Raw genomic sequence first — 24031 nt, forward strand, 5'->3', positions numbered from 1 at the left:
GTTGGAAACAATTTCTCAAATGTAAGGCACGGCAAAGAAATGCCCATTATGTGCACAAATGTGTGATGAGAGCTTTTTAATTTCTCCAGACCATCTACATTCTAGTTCCTGTTAGTGGTATTCTGCCTGAGTACCCTACCGCTGAAAGTATTCTCCCAGAAGAGGCCAGAATTTTCATTGCTCATCCTACAGTAGACATTCTCCTTGCACATTTTGTTGTGTAACACATTTTGTTGTGTAATCATTACAAGCTGTGCAACCCCTTCTGTTACTTGCAAGATTCTTTAAAGTGAAATGTGGCCTGTGATTCGACTCCTCTTTGCACCTGACTGTGTGCTACAAACCTTATAAAAAGATATCGGGTACACGAGCAAAGTCACCTGTTTAAAATGCAGTGTACATAAATGACAGTTCGACATAGCAGAAACTTGCCTAAAATAAATAATAGCTAGCAAAAACAATAAAAGAGAATCATCTATAGAACCACGTGTTGGCATACAGATGCCCACCTTCCCATGCTTTTTACTATTGCACACTTGATATCGTGCATGCACCATGTGCTATAGGTATACCATGCCAGTATGAGTGACAGAGCCAGTGGTCCCTCTACTGGTACAAGTAGCCATGGCAAGCGAGGTGTTATGCAGCATCTCGTTTTACACTATGTATACTTTGGACTGAATAACCAGAAAAAGGAAAGATGCAAACCTTGTAAAAGTGAGACAGCAGAGAAGGCAGTGTTTGTCATGTTTAACAGATGCTGTTCCCCTTGGCAATCTGTAGAAGTTACAGGCACAGTGAACCACAAATATTGTGGTGGTTGGCCACAGGTGTTGAAGGCACTTCAGCTGCATCTCTATCACAGTGCAGGCAGGCTACTTTCTTGCTGGGACATAGTGAGGGCTTGTGGAAGTGTTCAAAATCGTTTAATACTATTGCAGCATGGCGATGTCATAGAAGCGGCACAACGTACAAATTGCAATTGGCGAGAGTAAGGCATAGGGCTCAAGTACAAAGTGAGTGTGACAATTGGCAAAGGATGCCAGAGAACTGAGTGGTTTGTTACTGGTAGGAAAGTGTGCAGATCCAAGGGAGTAAGGCGCAGAAAGCCAAGGATTCGGAAGTGAGGCAACAAAAGTATACATTATGAAGGTGTGTGACCTTGTGGTGCATCGTAAATTTGTGCATAGAAAATGCCTGATGAACCATGCTGCAGTGAGAAAACTTGAGGCATGCTTTTAGCAAAGGGGAGCGCTAAAGTGTTGCTGAAAAAGGAGACGTGGATAGGAAAGACGTCTTTCCTGTCCACGTCTCCCTTTTCCCCAACGCTTCTGCGCTCCCCTTCGCAAAAATCATGTCAAACCAACTAGCCCAACAGCTTACTATTCTAAACTTGAGGCATTCCTGGGGCATTCTAGTGCTCCCCTCAACATTAAGTGCTGTCACAGTTGATAACCTGCGAACTTCTTGGACATAATTGGTCTACAAGTTCCCCCCATCCTTAATACATTTCATGCATGATAGCCAATTTTTGCATCATGGACTTGATCAGAATGTCTCAAGATCTATGCAGTGTGTGCTTGTCCTGTGCCCGTCTCTTGCTGTCCTGTGTTTTCGCACTGTTTTGTTATAATGCACTTGTAACAATTAACTTATTTTACCATGCTTTTTCTGTGAAATGTGTTTTGTTTTTTATGAACTACATGAGGTTTTGGTCCAGGAGTGCAAGCACATAGTAATGTTTTATACCTTGTAGCTGAATAGTATATATGTGTACCCTTACATATAGTCCCTAGAGACTATATTCACTTAATACAAAAAAATGTTCTTACTTTCTTAGCATTTAAAGAATAGAATGTTGGTCATGAGCTCATTGAAATAAGAAAAGTGTGTACCTGTTATTTGAAAGTGTGCAGTATTACCCATTTTGCACAGTGTTATTCATGTACGCCGCTTGAGAACATCAAAGGGGGGAGGAGGGGGGGTGATGTGGGACTATCGCCCAAAATACACATTTTGTAATTCAGTTTTCTTTTTTATTCTGCTTCTTGTGTTATGTGTGCTGGTAGAAAAAGTAATGTTTAGTGCCCTGCAATAAAATAAAGGTAATCTTTATGAAATGCTCCCAGCCACTCGGGAAAGCACGGAGGAAATAACTTCTTTTTTTCTTTAATTGAAATGTATAAATAATAAGAAATAGAGAAGTGAAAGTGGATGAAAAGGTAACTTGTTGCCTCCGGTTAAAAGGCTGTGCCAGATCTGCTGCCATTGCCATGAGTAGTGCTGGCTAATGGCCATGGCCAAAATATAGTGCACAGACATGAATACCCAAAAAAGTGTATGGTGGGATAGTCACCGCCATAGCTCAATCGGTAGATCATTTAGTGAAGAGACTGTAGCGTAATAAAAACAAACACCAAGAACAGAGGACCAGACATTACAAGTGCTGCCGTGGTGGTGGAGCGCTGCACGCGTAATGCGGAATATGTGGGTTTGGTTCCCACCAGTGACAAGTTGTCTTTTTGTCCACTTTCATTTCCCTTTTGCTCATTATTTGTGCACGTAATTTTTTTTTAAAGGAACAGTTATTTCCTCTGTGCTTTTCTTGGCTTCATTGTCTGTTGGCTTCATAATCGACTAAGTAGTGACAAGAACTGCCTTTGCGCTTGTAACATGGCTTATATCAGTTTCTGAGTACTCCGAAGTTTTTAATGGTGCCATGTACACTTTTTCTCATTCGCCACACAGCAAGAGTGTTCCAGCAGCACAGTTACACAACCTAAAAGCAGCATAGGAGTACATCAGTCACAAATCCCGAAATGTCTAAACCTACAGCTAACAAACGCACCTGCATGCTTGGTGCACTTTCGTTCACTTCATTGCATTGAATTCTTTTTGCTGAAATGGCTAGCTTGTGCATTTGTTGTTGCACTTCTGATTTCAATGTTCTCTGATGCTGGAGGCACAATTTAAATTTTACAGTGAAGCTGTTAGCCTCTAGTTGGTTGGGATTTTTCGTGGGCTCATTCTGTGCTCAATCAAAAATAGTACCGCCACCTAGCAGCTGCAGCGACTCAGACAGACCTCAAACGGCAGCTGGAAAATGGCTTTGTCTGAGTTTCCATGTAACAAAAATATTGTTACGTGCTATTCCTGCACACTGAAGCACACATCCTGCCATTTTGTCATATATTTGAATTGCAATCCGAAGCTATCATGTCTGCAGCTTGTGTGTAAGTCGTGCTTTGCGAATTTTCTTATGCAATTTACTTTGAAAAATTCAGTTCGTTCAATAAGGCATTTGCACTTGGCAGGCCTCCTAGAAGAATGAGGATGTACGCTGCTGCACACATGCATGTGTGCGTGACGTACATAGCTTGTGGTGATCGTGCTTGTCTAACGTCCTCTAATGTCGGCAACAGCTTTGCTGTACATCCACTTTCACAGGGTGGGATGGAGACGGACTTTTTGTTTGAATTTGCGGTTTGATTGGTTACAAAAACAAAATTTTTACTTTTCTTCATGTTTATTCCCAGTAAATGTAGCTGCAAGTAAGGCCATTGAATAAGGGACCAATATTGGTCCCTTATTCAGCTGCTGCATTCTGAACAAATGGAATTTGACTGTTCTATTCTTTCATCTAACTAGGGTTGTTCGAACAAAATTTCCTAATGTACTCAGGTACAAATATTCAAGAAAAAACAACTTCCAAGTATTGAATCAGATACTGACCATTTTCTGATTTCTAAACTTTGAAATATAGAATTTGTGTGCAGTGCATTTGATTAGAAAGAGGTTATTTACCTTATTTTTTGCATATATATAAAGCCCTTCACAACTGGACTCCTGTTCAACTGAGGGGCTTGCAAATAATAAACAGCTGCATTTCGTTATCTTATGCACTATGACAATGACAGTAATGAATTAAGGAGACAGCATCTCACCAGAATGCTGCGCTCCTTGAGTGAGGCAAGCATGTTACTACAGCCCCGCACATTGCTTCAATGGGATGCAAACAGTGAGGCTGCTCAGTTAAACTGTTTTGCCCAAATCGAGAGAGATTCATAGGCTGCCTACAACTGAGGCTTTCTACTTGAATGATGGGAGATTGTTGAGCAGAAGTGCACCGTGCATTCGCTTAGGAGCTGGTGCCTCTGCACTAAACTGTAGCACTCTTATAGGAAAATCATTTATTAGATTCTCCACTTGCATTGGTCTTGCTTGTTACAGCAGCACAACACGTTACAGCAGCACAACTGATAGCCTCTGCCATCCCGAGCTCCCCTTCACATGCAGGATTGTGCTTCATCTGCTTTAGAAAGTGCAGCAAGATATGCCGGGCAGTGGCTATCATCTGTATACAGATAGATTTTACACATCCCCTATGCTTTTGGAAGAGCTACTTTTGCAGAGTGTATTTCTGACAGAGTCTGGGATGACAAATCGAAAGCAAATGCCCCAGAAACTTGAGAAGCTGAAGAAAGGTGAACTGGTGGCTTACTGCAAAGGAAACTCATGCATGGCACTTGCCTGACGAGACAAGCATCAAGTGACAATGCTAAGTCCAGCCCACAATGTGTCTACGAAAACAAATATCAAGGAAGAAAGCTGGAGGAAAAGTACTGACACTGGAGAAGCCTGTGGTGATATGCGACTACACCTAAAATATGGGTGCAGTTGACAGGGCCAATCATTATTGTGCAAGTTATGCATTTCCTCGCAAATTAGTGAAATGGTGGAGGAAGCTTTTAGAGGCGGGGGGGCTCTTGAAGTCTGAGTTGTCAGCAGCTTCGTTTTGATGAGGTTGCAGATCCTGAAGCAGGGACAGAAAGAGCAGAAACAGCTGCAGTACCAGAGGAACCTGATAGAGCAGCTGGTAGGTGACGTGAGGGCTTGAACAAGGAAGCGCAGCCCGTCTGCACATTTGGACTGCAAACAAAGGCTGGATGGAAAGCCCCTTTTCATGTACAAGATGCCTGGCCGAAGCAGCAAGGACTGTGCTACTTGCATTGACAGGAAAAGGAAAGTGGGCAGGAAGGAAACAGTGTTCTTCTGCAAAACTTGCAGCAAATATCCCGGACTGCACCCAGGAGAATGCTTTGAGCACTTCCACACACTGCCCAAGTATCGCTAAATGATATGGGGACAAAAAAAACTGAAAAAATAAACATCCTGTGAATTTTTCTTCCACAGTGTTCGTTTTATTTTGTAGTGCCCAAAACTGACGAAATAGTTTTGGACCGGAACGACCAGAAAGTGAGTTTAAGGTTTGGAGCTCAAAGAGTGAAACGCTGGAAACCTAATAAGCCCATACTAGCATATTTGATAGGCTGGATAGAGTTTCCAGTTGTAGATAATTCAGCAAATCAGTTACTAAAGTAAGTAATTACCATGCTAATTAATGTTTGCTGAATTATCATTTCACTGTTTTCTACGTACCAGTATATGGCTGGAAATAAATGTGAGCAAGTTGTTTTAATTTTCTTTGATGTGGAATGGTGCTTGGTCTTCATAGGGTTAACTAGACAAGAGTGCAGAGCATTGTGTGCAGTAAGCTGTCGCCATGTTATATGCAGCTCTGCTAGATTTGCATTTCAAATGCTGTCTATTCATGATGACGATTTTGTTATGACTAATTTTTATTTCTGATTGGAAGCTTTACCTTATTATAGTTCTGGGATGTGACAAATCCGAAGAAAGTTGAATACACGCTACAAGCAGGAGCACCCGTGTGGAGAGCGAGGTACTTGGTAAGGCAGGTTTTATGTTGTATTTGTTAACCTGTTCAGTAGTTTTCACAGAAAGTTCTCCACAAGTTAGTTTTTAGGCATCTGACATGTGCATCTCATTTTAGCCCTTTGGAGATGGCCTCGTCACAGCCTTGGTTACCAAGCTTCGGAAAGGAGATAAGAACCTGGTCATCTGGAGTAGCCTTCGCACAAGCATGCCAGTCCGAACATTTCTTACACACTCTGATGTCGTGCTTGAATTCGGCTGGAGGCAGCTACGACACGGTCAGTAGATATTTTGTCTAACTTAATAGGTAACGATGCATTCTCTAGCATTAATTACTTTAGCTATTGAACAGCTAAAGCTTTCTTAATGTAAATTTTTAGATGTTTTAGCTGTTTTGTTGACTTGAAATCTGTCATTTTGGGTTAGACCATTTTTATCAATTTTTGTTTAGACATGCCGCAAGTCACATAGTCTTGTTTAACGAGTTAGAAATACAAGGATACCCACTGCAGTAGCTTAGTGACTATGGCATTGTGCTGCTGAGCTCGAGGTCGCAGGTGCGATCCCCGCCGCAGCCGCCACATTTTGATGGGGGGAAAACGTTAAAACGCTCATGCACTTAATTTAGGTGCACATTAAAAAATCTAAGGTGGTCAAAAATAGACCTGAGTATTGCATGCCTCATAATCAGATCATGGTTTTGGCACATAGAAGTCCAAAATTTATTTTTTTAGAAATACCAGGCTACTGTGTGTTCTAAAAAAGAAGGCTACTGCTTTGACTTTTACCTTTTTAGTCAATATTGCGGTACATTACATAATGCATAGGACATCGTTTTAATTTAACCAAGATCTTCATTTGACCTGATCAATAGCATGAAAGATGCGGGCAAGCAAGTAAGTAGGCTGTGTTCTAGTGCCACAACAAGTAAACGGGAGACGCAAGCAAAGAAGCATGTGCGGAAAAAAGAGAATACATCCTGATGTGCAGCAAATACATAACTTAGTGCCTTAACTTAGGAGGTATAACTAATATGATATTATAGCTAGGCAAGGAAAGCAGTGCTGACACACGGTTTCCCTTTTTCTAAGTTTGTCATTACTTCACTTGCCTTGTGCACAGAGTTGTGAATGTCACAGCAAGTGTAATTGAATTTCCCTGTGTGAGAGCCTCCCAACCAGACTAACACCAAATGACCCTTGCTCTATGTGACACTGAACTGTGAATGTGAATTGTGAAAAAGGAATTAGTGTGCTAGCAGCAATTTACCTATTATTAGGGTCAAGCAGGACTGTATACACTCTGTCTCTTTAAGAATACAAAATACCAGTCATTTGCAGAATGGGACTTCCTGCGATAGTAAAGAAGGTGTTTTGGAATCACCGTAGATCGTTGGGGCCTTTCTTTTTGCATTTTTAATCTTTTATGTCTTCTACTTTGTTATTATTGTGCTGCTGTGATAAACAAGCAAGGTGTTAGTCAGCATTGGCCTTGTTACCTGTGTCTTTTGCAGTGTTTATTAGCCATAAGGCAACTGTTTACAGTATAGTGCATTTTAAATGTAGGTTTTCTTTATGCAAATCTGCATACACAGAGAAAGACAGTGTACCTCATCTTATGAAATAGCACCAATAGTAGTGAGACCAAGGGAAGAAAAATCGAGGCATCTTACATTTGCACATTAGTGGAAGGAATTCAACGAGCTATGGCAGGCTTAAAGTGTTCCTGCTGATGTCACATTGAAAACCAATGAGATCACTTGCCTAAGTCACATCATTCACCTATTCCACGAAGAATGGACAGGTATGGGAGAAAACGCATAGAGAGGCATTGCTTTGACCAATAGAAAGGTGAGGTTGTTAAAACTTATTCATAAATTACATGGTTAAAAATAGCTTAAAACAGCTCTCTGACCTTCGGGACAAAGTACTTGAGGCCCTCCCAAACATGAACAATATTCTATGTAAATATTATTGAATATTGTCAAGCAATAAGTCCTTAGAAAAGCATTCTGGTGGTACCAATTCTGACCTATCCCCACATTGAAAACTTTAACTACATAAAGCCCAACATATAATTTTTGCTAGGGTAACTTTGATACCTGAAAATTTCGAATTAATTATAGGGAATGTCACACAAAGCCTGTAGTAGCCGCTGAAACATGATTTCCGCCTAGTTGTAGATAGTTCATCAAACCAATAAACTAATAAATACTATATTAACTAATTTCTTACATAAATGACCTCTCAGTGCTTTCTTGTATAAATGTCTCAGCTGCCAGAAATAAAGGTGAATAAGTTCTAATTTTCCTTGGAAGTGGAATGGTGTTAGGGCCCTGTGGGGTTAAAGACTTGTTAGTGCATGCAACAGTCAATCCTTAGTGTACTGTTAACATAACAGCTTGTTCTCATCTCAGGTATAAAACCCGCAAACACCTTCAGAATAATGACACAATGATTAAAAGCACAGTGACTGTGTGCGTGAAATTAAATACTGCACTAGCTGTAATGTAATTTATATGCTGGAATGTTTGTTCTTCCACAAGCAATACCTGGTGAAAGAGGACAGCCAAAAAATGTTGGATTTGAATGGACATTGTATGGATACAACCTAGGCACTGCCCAAAACAGTTAGTGAACATTTTAACCTGCCAGGTCACAACCCCTAAGAACTTTCTTCATATTCTACAACAGAAAGTATAGAGAGCCCAGAAGGATAAACTCTAAAGGAGTTTAAATATACCTTTTTGTAATTTCTCACATGCATAGCAAATAGGTAGAGCTATCTACAGTAGGACTGCGCTCATACATTTTAGAAAACACGTGAGAAAAAACATACTAACTGGGAAAACGTGCAATCCGAATAACTAAAAAAATTTGACAGATTCAACTACTGTTGACATCTATGTAATGCATCGTGCAGATTGTTGCGGCACGAATCGCCGACGCACGTCGAGCTGGTGATGCTCCAGCGGCCAGAAATGCGTTTTGTTGTTTTCCTATTACGTGGTGTTTTAAGAGGGCGGTGGGAAACTGAAACAAAATCGAGCTGGTGAGCAACACCGGATGCCACCGAAGCGAAATGTGATGCCCACACATCGCGCTGCCTGCAGCAGGGAATGGCGCCGCATTTGGATTACGCCCACTAAAAGCTTGCAGTACGCTTCCAATGGCACTATGAACTTCACAACTCATGCTGGGTGAGCTTAAATCAGAAGCTAAGAATTTGGGAAATAGGGGCACTCCACAAGGGGCTGTACTCTCACCCATGCTATTCAATTTAGCAATGTCCAAGGTTGCAAGAAATCTGGAGAAAATTGAGGGTATACGTTATGTGATATATGCCGACGACATAACCATATGGAGTGCCAAGGGCAATATAGGACAGACAGAGAACAGATTACAGGAAAGTTTATACGTTGTAGAGAACACACTGAAAGCCATGGGGTTGAAATGCTCGGCAGCCAAATCAGAACTCTTAGTCATTAAACATTGCAGAAAAGGTCGTAAACCAAGAGGTTACATTCCGGAAGATGAGCCAAGAGTGTGCTTATATACTCATGAAGGATCCACAATCAGGCTAGTTGAAAAAATCAAGGTTCTTGGGTATCACATAGACGGAAACAATACTAACTACAGAACAATACAACATATCTCGAATAAAACAGATGAGGTCATTAGGTTACTAAGGAGAATTACCAATAGACACAGAGGCCTGGGAGAAGACAGCGCTTTAAGGATAATACATGCCTTTGCTCTCTGTCACTTCACTTATGTAGCTGGATTATTCAAATGGAAGCAGGCAGAACTTAACAAACTTAATGTGATGCTCAGGAAGCTCGTTAAAGTAGCCCTAGGTATACCCAGTAACGCTGCAACCGACAAACTCATGAGTCTAGGGGTGCACAATACAATGCAAGAAATTGCGGAGGCCCAACAGCTAGCGCAACACGAAAGATTGACAAAGTCACGAGCTGGCAGGAACATATTACAGGCAATAGGTGCAGAACTGAATACATCGAGGAGTCCAATAGAGGCTGAAGTAGAATTAATGACTGAAGTTAGGAGCAAGATCAAAACCAACCCTCTCCCCAGAAACATGCATCCAGAATATAATGTCGAAAGGAGAAAGGCAAGAGCTAAAGCACTCTTGAAGGAAATAGAGCAGCAGAACCAACTGGCAGCTATAGTTGATGCCGCCTGGGTGAACGGTAAAGAAGCCTATACGGCCATTGTCTCAAATTATCAAGGGAAGGTGCAAGACGCTCTCACAATTTTTACCAAGGACCCCACGGTGGCGGAACAAGCGGCAATTGCTCTAGCCATTAGGAGTAATAAGTGGGCCTTCATTTACAGTGATTCGAAAACCGCTGTAAAGTGTTTTGATAAAGGCTACGTAGCTGGAGTTGCAGCTAAACTTTTTGAAAACATTGTGATTATGACAACTGAAATCCGATGGTTTCCTGCGCATATGGGGAAAGTGGACGAGACTCGGGTAAACCTCAATGAGGTTGCTCATGACTTGGCACGAGGACTTGCTAACCGTGACAGTCACAACCGAGCCGTTCACCATCAAGCGAAGGAATCCAGAGATCATTTATTAACATACAATGATGTTACCAAACATTACTATTTAGGACGCAGACAATTCCCATTGCCACATTCAAAACTGAACAGGGCTCAGGCAGTCTCACTGCGCTTATTGCAAACGGGTACATATCCCACACCGTACACCATTAATAAAATATATCCAGAGAGGGAGATTAAGATGGAATGCAATGATTGTAATGGCATCATTGGAATCAGACATATGCTGGCGGGGTGTCCCGCGACTCTCCCCAACCTCGTTGAAGAATGGACACAGTGGGAGAAAAGGATTCAAAGCCCATTGTTTCAGGACCAACTAAGGGCAGTCCAGAGGGCCCATGATGTCGCTGAAAGGCTTGGCCTGACAGTGCCAACGTGGGAGCGGCCCGCCTTGGCTTGAGAAGTCGAGCCTCCGGACCTCAGTACAATAAAAGTTTTCACACACACACCACGTGCTGTAAAACAGGTTGGTGAAGGTGCTTATCACAATAGGTTTGGCGGCGATATATGTGAATGCGACGTGCGACAACCCGGGCAGAGATTTGCTGGTACCGGAATAAGAAGCTGTGCTACGACCCTGGAGAAAATTTGCTGCTACTGAAATGAGAAGCTTAGTGCGCGCAGGCGTTTTCATGTGTGATGGGCGGGTGAGTATTGCGGGGAAGCTTCCGCAGCAGGCAGCTATATACTGTTCTTGATCGCGCGCGCCTCGCGCATTTTCTTGTTTACATGAGATCTAGGGACAGGAAAACGTATATGATCGCAGTTTGGCGACATACTGAACGTTGGTGCTGAAAAATCATGTTTTCCGGGAACGTGTGAACTGGTAAAAAATTAGCGTAACTTTATTGGGACATTGTTTGTGTTCTCGATTGTGAACGTTGGCGCCTGGAAAACGTACGTAATGCAAACGTATCGATGAGGTTTAAATGTATTAGATATATTTTTAAGCTGACCACCGAAGCTACTTCTTTTACCTTGAACACAAAGCTCTTTGCAAAAAATTATAACTTTACAGTTACTTTTCAAGCAGTTAGCTGACGCTTCAAATATTATTCTATGTCAACCAGGTTACCATTCTATATTTAATTTGGGGATTCTGGATTTTCCGGCGTTCCAAGAAAAAAAAATTCAGACATTGCAATTTTACCGACTTTTGCCAGTGCCAAAACACATAAAGTATTCAAATATTTGAAATATTTGTTATTTTGGCAGTCACATCACTTCATTGTTTTGCCATACACACCATTTGAATGACTGGATCATACAATGTGCCTTTGAAAATAAATATTGATTGATGCCTTCTGGCTCAGTTGGATAAGAAGAATAAATTTTTGACAAAATGCAAGAAAATTTTCGGGAAAAAAAATTGACGGGGAGAATAAATTTTTAACTTCAACAAACACATGGAAAAGCTTTCAACTATATCTGTCACAGTCGAAAAAAACGCTGGTTAATTAGGCATGGGATGACCCTGTACTGATGGTGAGAAGGCATTTGCACTTAGCTTTTGCAGTTTACATCTGGCAAAAACAGATGGTCGTATCCCCTGCCCGATTTATGTTTTTTTTTTCTCAAAAGCCATTTTTTACTATTATCTTATTTAATGACTATCATCCTTAGTTGAATTCTAATGTCTAGTTAGTTTTTTTTATATATATATATTTGATAAATATCTTTTCTCTCTCTTAACTATGGACAAAACATATTCATATTCATTGCTTTCATTTTCCATTTGAACTTTTTACTCTTAACCAGACCTATTGAGACTACTCAGTTTCTTTTACCCCTTTTTAAAATTTCTGATGGGAAACATCATTAAAAAATTGCATTACCATAAACATCATTACCATAAATTAAACATTAAAAACATCATTACCATAAATTAAAAAATTTTATGGTAATCCATCAAACTCAAACATGCGCTCATCAGGAGTTATAAGTCCTACACGTGTGCAATTTTTTGCAGTAGTTTCATGCTTGCTCAGTTATGGCGCCCCCACATTTCTGGACCCATGCAGCATCCAAAAATGGCATGAAGAGACTCGGGCAGCAAGACAGAGAAATATCCAACCACTTTGACTATGTCAGAATGTGTCCGTCTCCATAGAGATTCAGACAAGTGCAGGAGCCCCAACCATTTATGAGTGCGGAAGGCTCGAGCTGCACAGGGCAGTCTCGGGTGCCACCAGTAGGGGGGTAATTTCTTTATTGTAGTGTCCAAACATCCTCTGCAAAACAAACAGGCCCACTACGAATACGAATAGGGAATGAACACGATTGTAAGATCAGACTGTAAGACCCCCACTACCTGTAACATAAGTTAGGCATGTAAGCTTTCTAATGCATGAATAAATAATTTGGGGATTTGGTTCTGTCATTTCTGTACTATAGTACCCATACACCATCTGCGGCACATGCAAAACATTTCACGCAACCCACTGTAGCTGCGTCGCTGGTACAACCTACCCAATTTTCTTTTATTGCTTCTTTTTCAACAATCCAAGGCCCATGTCTTGTTACTTTCTGTGTTCAGGGAAAACTACGCCCACTGGATTGACAATACTTGTTTGCATGTGAAGAGTCTTTCACCTCGAGTTCTTGGAAGAACTGGCAGAGCAACCCCTTCACCCTCACCCGTCCCTTTGTTATCACAACTAATGTCTCCACTTGTCATTTGAACATTTAAACTCTCCTTACCTTACTCTAAGCAACGCTTATTTTCCTCCCCATTTGGGAGGTGGAGGAGAGTGAGCTATACAAATGATGCCAAGGAAAGCAGTTATGGCCCTGACAAAGGCAAGTCCCTTTGTCGAAACCTTGGCTCCAGCCTGAGTCATCTCATTTCAGCCACTGTTGATCTGTTTGTCTCCTTTCTGTTAACCTCTGTATTCTTGGGGTTAATACAAGGCATTTAAAGTTGGCCCTTAAATCTTGCAAGAAGCTAGCTTCCTTGGGAATTCAAAAGTGGCACTGCCACCCATCTCGCAAGGCTGCATATTTTTCAGTCACGCAGAAGCCTCCACAGTCATAATCTGCCAATGAAAAAGTGTATTCTGCTATTCAAAAGCTGTAGTCCACCACTTTTTTATTTAAGGGTTCCATTAACTGTCTAAATGCCATGGGCAAGTGCTAACTAGCCAAGGAAATATTTAGCAGAAACTGCTGAAGATTTTACATTATGGGGAGTTGTTCTTTTGGTAATTGGGAAGAGCACCAAAAGTGATATTTTCTGCCATGTGGCAATGCACCTCGCAATAATACGTGTAAGATGCTTTTTTTTTTCTTCATTTATACACACAGGCCCTCTATAAATTGTTGCCCTGGGCAGTTTTGGATGACAAATTAACGAGACCTACAAGTTCTGTACATGGTGTCCGCATCTCACCTCCATTTTTTTTATCATGTTCAGTAAAAGCAGAGCAAAACAAACACGGTTACATTGCATTGCACAATTTCTTTCAGAACCTCGCGACTACCAGCTGGTAACGTGGTCAAAGGATCAAAGTTTGCATCTGTGGAATGTGGACGCAAAACATCAAACAGTATGTGCCAATACTTTCTTTCTCTCTTTTCTCTTTCCCTTTGCTCACTTCGTATTAGATGACTGCATTACAGTTGAACCCCCTTATAACGATACCGGTTTTAACAATATATCGGTTATAACAATAAGGAGCTGCTGCACCATCAACTTTTGTATGTTTTTCGTGGTGAAATAACCCGCTTACTGCAATTCCTCAATGTAGCCTTATCGGTTATAACGATGAAGTCTGGCCGCTGCGTGTCTGAGCCGAAAGGTAGTGAAATGCGAAATCCTTGTAAAGAAAAAAAGAAAATGAGAAATTCGAGCTGCTGCACGATAGGCTCATGCCAGATGAGCTGCTGCACGATGTGCTGCTGCACGCTCATTTTACAGCCATCGCCGTGCGGCTCCCTCCCGTCGCCCTTCCACCCTTCCAAACACTAATGGCCTGCGCCCATAGCTCTATGCCGCCCCACCCTCCGAAACACGAATAGACCGTGCCAACTGCGCCGCAAGCAAATTGCTCGCATGTTGCTCGCTAGCTCCTCATTCAGTGCAGTTCTGCTAACAACCTAATCGCTCACGTTCGTCTTTGCTGGTTGCATCAAAGTCGTTCCTGGCCACGCGGTTTCTCAGCTTCACTTAACTCGCCATCGAAATGGAAGATAGCTGATCCGCCTGCTGATCATCGTCAATGCACGACGTTGCCGGTGAAAAGAAAGCGCGCGGCGATAGATTTGGAAACTAAGTGCTTCTAACTGATGAGGCGATCGTCACAAACGTGCTTACATCAGATAGCGACAGCGACGACGGCAGCGATGACGCGGCAGGGCAGGCTGCCTCAACTTGTCCTCACAGGTGGCCCGGCAGATGATTCAGTCCCTCCGGGGCTTCGTTTTCGTGAAGAACCTTCCGCTGCACTTCGTGGAGCACTTGGATGCCTTGGAAAAGGATGTCGGCAAGCTTCGTGTAAAGTGTGCAAGGCTGACGGACATGGGGTTTTCTCGTGCAAGCCACTGAGAAGTACGTGGCATGATGCTTGTGGCGATCTCTCAGCATTTCTTCTGGATTTCTCAAGCTGACAGGCTGTCGTGGCAGCCTTCTTGCAACTTTTAAAAGGCCCCTTCTGGAGCCACCAATGCGTTGCCTAAGCGGTGCTCGCATATCGCTTGCCACCCGTGACACCTCTTTGCAATTGTTATAGCAGTGCCATTCTTTAACGCCGACAGCTGCGGCGTGTTACACGCGATAGGAGCGCCTAGGAAGCATTTAAATTAGTGAACACAATCGGCAGCTGGATGGAGGAAGGTGGTGGTGGGGGGACTGGTTTGCCCACCATTATAGTTTTCTCACATCAGCTCTGCCATCCCCCATTTTGACTTTTACATGCAACCCGGTTATAACAATGGAATTTTCGTGACACTTGAATATTGTTATAAGTGGGTTTGACTGTATATACAATAAAGTAGAAACAGTAGTTGCCCAGGAAAAATTACACGGAAACTTGCAAAAGATAAAGAAATGGTGTGATGAATGGAAAATGGAGATAAATCCACTAAAAACCGTAGTTATGATAGTCTCCAGAAAGAAAAATCATTTAAGCTACTCTTACTACATTGATAATTATGAACTTGGAAGAGTTGAGCAGCATAAGTACCTCGGCTTGATATTCTTGAATGACCTTCGCTGGAACAATCACATAGATTATGTGTGTTCTAAGGCCAGCAAGTCACTCTGGTGTCTCATAGGTAATTTTCCCTTTGCGACACAAGAAACAAAATGTTTAGCATATAAAACACTAATTAGGCCCATAATTGAATATTCAAAGGTTGTCTGGAGTCCTTTCTCTGTTACGAACATATCAAAAATAGAAAAAATCCAGTGTCTAGCAGTCAGATTTATATTCAATAAATACCGTCGGTCGAACTCCCCTCCTCATTTGTGTGTTTTTGCAGACCTACCTACATTACAGGCTAGAACTAAATATGAAAGGTTGAAATATATTATTATTAATCATCATGTTCATATAAAATAAGCTGACTATCTTGAAATTCTTCGCAATAAGACCTCTGGGCATCGCCATTCATTATTTATTTGTACTCCTGCTGTTCGTACTGACTGTTTGTGTAGTTTCTTCCCCAAGAGCTATCAGTGAATGGAATTCTCCGTGCAAGGAAGCTGTCTGATCCTGATCAACTGATTCATTCATAACACACATAGCTGACATACTGATTTGTAACTGCTAATAGAATTTTTTTCCCTATATGGGAGTTGGTGCATTTATTTGCCAACAGTTTGCTTATTTGTTATTTGGTGCTATTAATTTGTCCCTTCACCTGTTAGATTTGAATGCAAAAATATCTAATGTGATTGTTTTCCAGAATACCAGCTATTGCACATTTCTATTCCACTCCTGTAAAAGCACTGTGTAAAGGCTGACAGTATCTGCAAATAAAATAAATAAATATAACCTGAGGTCAGCATTGTGACTTTTATACTGGAAGAAACAAAGGAAAATAGAAAAAAAAAGTATGCAAATTTTTCTTTCCAAACTTTGTTTTAGTACAAAGGGTCTGTGAAAGCACATTTACCAGAGCACTAAGACAGCAGTCGTCGTGCAGCTGTAGTGCTAGTTTACTAGCGCCCCAATGCAAGAAGCCTGACAAGTTCAAAGTCATGTATCAGCCTGCCATCCAAGCAATCTTCACTTTTTAATGTGAACCATTCTTTGGCTCATACCAGCCACCTTGTGGTAGGTAGGTAGATTTTTGGCTCGCATAATTTTGGGCCTATTCAATAAAAAATTCAATTGTCTGATGGTGAGCTCAAACCTTAATGCTGTAACCATTAGGCCACAATTACATTATCACAAAGGTATTATCTAGAAGCTGTGTATTTGAATGGCAACCAAAGGTTTCTTCAGGGCAGAGATTCGGTGCAAGATGATCCCAGAGTTGGCCCCCTGTCAGTGTCACACGCCACTGCAAATGTGGAACATGTGAGGCAGTTCCTGCATGAAAATTGCCGTTTTACTGTGTGCATGACATCAGGAGGTGTGAAACCGAACAGAGGTGTGTGTCATCAGATCTTGCACAATAATTTAGGTAAGCTGAGACTGAATGCAAAAATTGTCCCTCACACCCTGACAGACAGAACAGAAAAAAAAAAATCTGGCAGAACCCAGCTGACGGAGTGTTGACATTAATGCAATCAGCATTGAAGCTATGTAGCGACACACCACATTCCCACTGCCAGAACAAATCATGTATGAGGCGTGTATGAAGCTGTGCTCTTCCCTCATTCATCCCTTTGGACATGCTGCACCATCTAGCAGCACCACAGGGCATGTGCGTGCCACAGGCCATGCGCAGCATGTGTCTGGATATTCATGTATATTCAAACAAGATTGTCTGAATATGGATGATGCTGATTCGATTCCGCCTAGCACTTAGCACCGTAGAAATTTTGAAGGACTAGTTTTTTCTCATTGAAGGGCTTGGGCACATACTCAGTGACCCAAATTGCCGTCAATGAGGTTCTTTGAAGAGTGGCACATACCCAGTGACCCAAGCTAGCGGGAAAATGGTTAGAGGCATAGGAGCATGCTGGAAAGGGTGTGAATTATCCTAAGACTGCTGATAACATTAAAACCAAGTGAATTTCTCTGGAACTTTTGGAAAGGGCCAGAAGTGATTGCACATTTGTGTTATGCATCATTGCCAGAGACAAAATGTGGTGTTACCAGTAGACCTTCAAATTAAGCAACAGAGTGTCATATGGTGAGGTCACGTTTCAGCTCTCTCTATAAGTGGGAAGTGGCAACCATCAAACACAAGGACTGCACTTATAGTATTTTTTGTGCTAGAGGCTTGGTGCATCATAGCTCCATGTCTGAAGGACAAACAATAAACCAAGACTTCTATACTGATATGCTGCAACGTTTGCGCCAAGGCAAGGACCTCTCCTTAGCCACCAGCTACAGGCCAATAGTGCTAACCTACAGGCCAATAGCGCTTAGTATGTGCAAACTATATGAAAAAATGATAAACCGGCGCTTAGTCTGTTTCCTAGAAAATGAAATACTGGGCCCCTTCCATAGTGGCTTCCGAGAAGCTAGGTCTACAACAGACCACATTGTTCACATCGAGGCAAACATCAGAGATGCGTTTATACATAAGCAGCATTTATTTTCGGTATTTCTAGGTCTAGAGAAAGTGTACAACACAACATGGCGCTTTGGGATTCTGCAAGATCTTTTCGTGATGGGAGTCTGTGGAAATATGTTAAACACAGTCGAAAGCTACGTGTCTAACCACATGTTTCGCCTAAGAGTGGGCAATGCTTTATCTAGAACATTCACCCAGGAGGCTTGGCATGCTGCAAGGGGGCGTGCTTAGTTGCACATTCTTTGTTGTAAAAATTAATTCCCTGTATAAAGCCATTCCACGCATTATGTTTTATTCTGTGTATGTCGATGATGTGCACATAATTTTCAAATCATGTAACATTGCTATCTGCGAACGACAGGTGCCGCTTGGATAAAACAAATTGTCTAAATGGGCGGATATAAATGGATTTAAAATAAACACAGAGAAGTACATGCATGCTCTTCTCAAACAAAAGAGGCATGGCACCAGTGTGAAATCTCATGATCAATCGAGAGGAACTATCTGTGAGCAGTGAACACAAATTCCTGGGAATAATTCTAGACTTTCTTTTACTTTCATCCTATGTTTACTTTCATCCCCTATGTTAAATATCTAAAGACAAAATGTCTGAAGACAAACCTTCTAAAAAGTTATGTCGCGCACAACATGGGGTAGTGTTTGAAAATGCCTCCTGAACTTGCACAGGAGCCTGGTCTACTCTCGCCTTGACTGTGTTGCTGTAATGTATCAGTCTGCAATGCAAAGTGTGCTAAAAATTCTGGACCCTGTGCACCATTATACATATCTGCCTCGCGACTGGTGCCTTCAGGACAAGCCCTGTAGAAAGCCTCTATGTAGAATCAACAAGTGGTCGCTCTGTCTACAGAGGTCATATTCCAGCTTCACATATTATCTGAAAGTAAAGTCGAATCCTGGACATCCTTGTTACACAAATGTAAATGATGTGTCCTATGCCATACTTTTTAATAATTGGCCAACAGCAAGGGAGCCCTTTTCACTGTGAGGAATCTCAGTGAAGAAATGTTTGTCCCACTTCTAGAACACCATCTAATGCTTCCAGCGAAACTGTCACTGCCATGGCAGTGGCAGCTCGTGGAATGTGGCATGTCCTTTGTTGAAGTCGCGTAGCGTGCTCCTGAGGTGCACATTCGAATGCACTTCCTCGAAATTCGGTTGAAATACTGCTGCCCGAAGTTTTACACCGATGCATTAGAGTCGCAAGCTGAAGAATCCTTTTGGGAGTCTGGCATTCTGCATGTGCAAACACGTACATTTAGAACTGAAGCCTATGCACTATTATCAGCTGTGAAACACATCACACAATTAAAACTCAAAAAGGCAATTATATTTAAAGATCCTTTAAGCATTGTCAAGGCTTTAATATCACTACAAATGCATAACAATCGTGTAATTATTGACCTTTATACACTCCTGTACAGTTTATACATGCAATCAATGTGTCATAATATGCTGGGTGCCTGGGCACATATTCATTGAGGGTAATATGCTCGCCAACAAAATAGCCACATCCACAACAAGAAAAGATTTCAACCCCTTCCATAGCTGTTCCTGCCATAGATTTGAAACCATTCATATGAAACAAATTGAGACTATTGGCAATGCTTGTGGGATGCCCAAACATTGAATAAACTTCATCTAATTAAGCCACAGTTAAGCACTTCCCCATTAATAATAACATCATGACAAACTGATGTGCTGTTATGTTGACTAAGAATAGGGTGCACACAACGTCTCGTTGAGTGGTGTTGAACCTCCTACATGTAGCAGATGTGGTGAAAGGCTAACTGTCATCTACACCTGTGTGGAGTGTCAGGAAGCGGAAATCGAGGGGAAGAAACACTTTCGTTTAACATACTGACAACATAGCCCATTACACCGAGTGCAGTTTCTTGGCACAAACCCATTATTCGACACCAAATCTATTTTAAATTTTTCCAATGACATTCTTGCATTGAAAATTACCAGTCCAAATGTTACGTAGGACAGCCTCTTATGAGAGGCTGCTGCTGCGTTAGGTACACCTAGTATAGCATGTGTCTCCAGGCACTTGCATTCAAGGGCCCTGATGAGGCAGTAGTGCTACGTTCACCTACACATTTTATTACGTCATCCCTGCATAACAAAACATTTATGATCATAGCTTGCATTTCTGGTCATTGTTTTAATACTCCTATATTTTACGCAAGTTACGACTGATTTAAGACCTATTTACAGCCATGCTACATCCACCATTACATTTCTCCCTTTCATAAATGATTAATTGAAAACGTATCACCATGTGTATGGCACTCTTTGGCCATATCTGGCCCTTGCGCCGTAAAACCCTGTACATCACTCGATCAAACATAACCCGAAACAAATGTTTAATCACATATAAATGAAAATGGAGTGCTTATTTTGTGTGAACTGCAAGGCTTTCTGACATTTGGTGAAAATGGAAAGATGCCTTGTTCATATGTGTGTAAAAATGCAAATGTTGTTGCAGTAGATTAATAAGCATTCAGAGGAGTTGTTACTCCTAGAAGGTGCAAACACACACAGATGCTTAAAAGATTTATTTTAGCAAACTAACAAAATGTTGACATTTTTGTGTAGAGTTGTCTCAAAAGGGCCTTGACTATGTAACTGTGGCATTGTTCTGTATTTCGCCATTTTCGACATGAAAAAGAAAACATATTTGTATATACATATAATCATCACTAATGCTTTTTCACATCTACCACACCTATTCTAAATCCTCAAAAATGAAGTTTAACAGAATGGAGTGTTCACTTTCTTCCCCCATAACATTTTACCACAGGAGATGTGAGTGTGGTAGTATTTATGCCGTTCTTAGGTTGGTTAACAGTGAGGCTGTGCCTAAAGAATTCTGGCCACTGACTTGATCTGATAACATGCAAGTGTGAAGCTCTCACGAAATCGGCACAACTGTTGCAGGTGACAAACTAAATACATGCACTGCGACCAATTTGTAAGTTCCAGTGAATCTTATACTCCAGATGTAAAAACAGGGAATTACAACGCATGACCAAATAGAAAGATTTCTGTTAAAAATATGTAATACATAAATGCCTTGTAACTTTTTATTGAAAAAAAACTTTTTTCAGGGCTATTTTTTGGTGAAAAATGCAGCCTGAACTGGCAGACCAGACAATGGAGACACAGACCACAGCATCTAAGCCTTCAGACTCCATAAAGGTCTCGCGCAATTGGCGTCCGAGTTGGTGTTTGGCGATGAATGCACCCCACAACTCAGTTACGCGAGAGCATGTGCCTTTAGTGGAGAAAGCCCGAGTACAAAAACGAGGAAAGAGCCTAAGAAAGCTAGTCGTTTTGAAATAGAAGAAAGAGTCAAAGAAATGAATTCGGTTTATTAAAGAAATGGTCCACTTGACAGTGTATATATTATCGTGATAGCAATTATATGGACACTCCAGGTGCATTTCTACCGTCGGCGTCGCCGTGAAGTTCTGTATAAAGTCCAAGGGCGATAAAGCCGTCGCCGCGCGCCGTATGCTGTATGTGGGGGTGAAAGCGTGCAAGGGTGAGTCGGCAATGGCGGCTCAGTCTCCCGCACGCAAGGGAGGAGAGGAGGAAGCGCGCCGTCTTCCGTCGAGCGCACGGCAGGAAAAGGAGGGGGCGTTCTACCCTGGCGACTAAAGCCCCTTAAACTTCGTAAAGTAGTGCCACGCTTTGAAGAATGCCGCCTCCTCCTCGCGCGCTCTGGCCGAGGCCGCCGCCGCGTTACTATTGGCCTAATAGCATCACGTGGGCCCACGCGCCTTGCTTCAGCGCCATTTTTGCTCAAGAAGCGTCTACGGAGTGGCGAGGAGCGCATGTTGGGGCCATTGCTACGCTCGAGCAATGTAGGTGGCGCCACGGTCGAGGAGGGAGCGCGAAAGAGAGGAGAAACGAGGAGAAGTGAAGGCGGAGGAGGAGAGTGGCACTACTTTACAAAGTTTAAGGGGCTTTACTGGCGACTGCTGCGTAGCCACGCGCGCCCCGCGCGGGCCGTGACTTTACAATTGCTAGCAAGTACAGCGGGACGTAGAACTTGCGGAGGCGCCGGACGTTTGCGCGCATACGTGAGTAAGAGCGGGTGTTAGAGAGAAAATGTGGGGGCTTTTGCTCTTTGAATATGTGACTTTTTCTAGGCACTACGGAGGAGTTTCTTCCTGAGCCCACTTCGCAATGCCGGTACGCCTAGGGACTAACGCCTACAACACGCGTTCAAGGGCCCCTGAAACGGTTCGGACAAATTTTGTAGGCGCGTAGGGTACAGCTTAAGTAGAACATTCGCACCACAATTTAAGTGAAATGTTACGTATTAATGGAGCTGCAAGCGATTAGAAGTTACCCTCCTCCCTAGCTATGCTTTTCCTCCTTAACTCGCTCGCCGAGCGAGCGGCTCTAAGCTCCGCCTTCACTGGTTCAGCGTCACGATGCGACGTCATATCGCTCACTTCCGGTTGTTTAGGAGCACGCCCCCTCCCGCGCGAGACCTCTCCGCTAGCCGCTTGGCCGTCGACCGAGAGCTATCGAAGCAGCGTGCGTTGCGAGAATTCTGTCGTAGCGCCGAACGTGTCCGGTACTCCGCTAAAAATAGGCAAGCTGGTCATTTCGGCAAATGACTGGAGGCATAAACTCAAGCTGATGAAGGAACTTTAGCGTAGACGTACGTGAGCAGCCTGATCGGTCTGCACGGTCCAGACACTTGCTGGCGCAGCGCTTAACCAGTCAAACAAAGCGCTAATATTGCTCTAACCAAGTGTAAAGCATTTTAAACATTTATAAATCAACGTGTTGATTACACTCCTGCGAAAAATACACACCAGCAGCAATGAAGAATACACTTCGTTGCTGCTACTATGTATGGTTGAGCTCTGTGCCACCAGGTGGCTGCACCGTGCAGACCATTCGCATTTGCCCTTCTGCTCATCTCGTGACTCATCCCGGCACAGTCAAGCGGCCAGACCCTGTCCCCTTGCGCTTGCGTTTGCCCTAATACTGGACTCGCGAAACGGTATTGCGTTAGTAATCTTCCGGTGTAAAGTGACGGCCACAAACGCGTGGCGCCGATCGGATACCGGCAGTCCCATGCGCAGCAGCCAGTTCGCTTGTATACTGCCTTGCAGAGGGACACGATGTCGCAGCTTGACATATTGCCAGTCGCTAGGTTTGCAGTCTACAAGGCAACAAAGTCGAATCATAGTGCTCGCGAAAAGACTGAGACCGACTCTGACCGCGGAGCTCTCGTCAAAATGGAGTACGTTGTAACACAAGCAGACGACACTTGCTGTGTGCCGGAAGTGCTGAAGTGTATTGAAAAATTGTTCTTGTGCATTCTCTTTATGTTACTTTCTTTTTATAAAAACAAGTGAACTAACATTCCAACTATTACGAAGATTATTTGTTTACCATACAGTTGGAAAAAATTATCGACCACGCGCCCTGGTCAGCCAATCAGATAGCTCGCCCACGTGACGTCATATGGGTTATTTGCATCATATGGGTAGGGGCGGCTTAAAACTCCGCCGAGCAGTGCGCTACGATCGGCAGCGATGTGTATTTTTAAAACCTTATAATAAATTACACGCTTTACGCAGAGCACTTAGATGCATCAATTAATGATCAGAAGGACCTACTCTAACGACTCAGTACGTTTGTAGAAAATCGCCAAAATCGTTTCAGGGTCCCTTTAAGAAACCTCCTCCCTAGTGCCTAGGTAAAGTCACATATTCAAGGAGCAAAAGCCCCCAAATTTTCTCTCTCGCGCCCGCTCTTACTCGCGCCTGCGCGCAAACGGCTTGCGATCCCTCAAATGAACGTCTCGTGACGAAGTCCGCCTAGTTCGCCGCGCGCCGTGTTTTTTGGCACGAGCGTTGATGCGAGACGTAGCAGGGAGGGCACTTCGCCCGCTGCCGCCGCGCTTCCTCACGCCAGCGTTTTGACAGCGAGTGACCGCGGTCATCGAGTGAGATGTATGCATGTTTACC

The 24031-nt window shown here is 42.7% G+C and overlaps 1 protein-coding gene across 5 annotated transcripts in view; it reads left to right on the forward strand.

The window, feature by feature from the left end:
• The window catches only part of LOC135903121 (GATOR2 complex protein WDR59-like), a 95993-nt gene that overhangs the window by 5822 nt on the left and 66140 nt on the right, over positions 1 to 24031 (forward strand). For all 5 annotated transcript variants that reach the window (XM_065433498.1, XM_065433499.1, XM_065433500.1 and 2 more), the window contains exons 9-11: positions 5673 to 5750; positions 5855 to 6014; positions 13788 to 13867. In XM_065433498.1, the coding sequence (XP_065289570.1) occupies positions 5673 to 5750; positions 5855 to 6014; positions 13788 to 13867 (318 nt within the window). The remainder of the gene's footprint in view (positions 1 to 5672; positions 5751 to 5854; positions 6015 to 13787; positions 13868 to 24031) is intronic.

This window comes from Dermacentor albipictus, chromosome 1 (genome assembly GCF_038994185.2).
Source record: "Dermacentor albipictus isolate Rhodes 1998 colony chromosome 1, USDA_Dalb.pri_finalv2, whole genome shotgun sequence".
NCBI lineage: Eukaryota > Metazoa > Arthropoda > Arachnida > Ixodida > Ixodidae > Dermacentor > Dermacentor albipictus.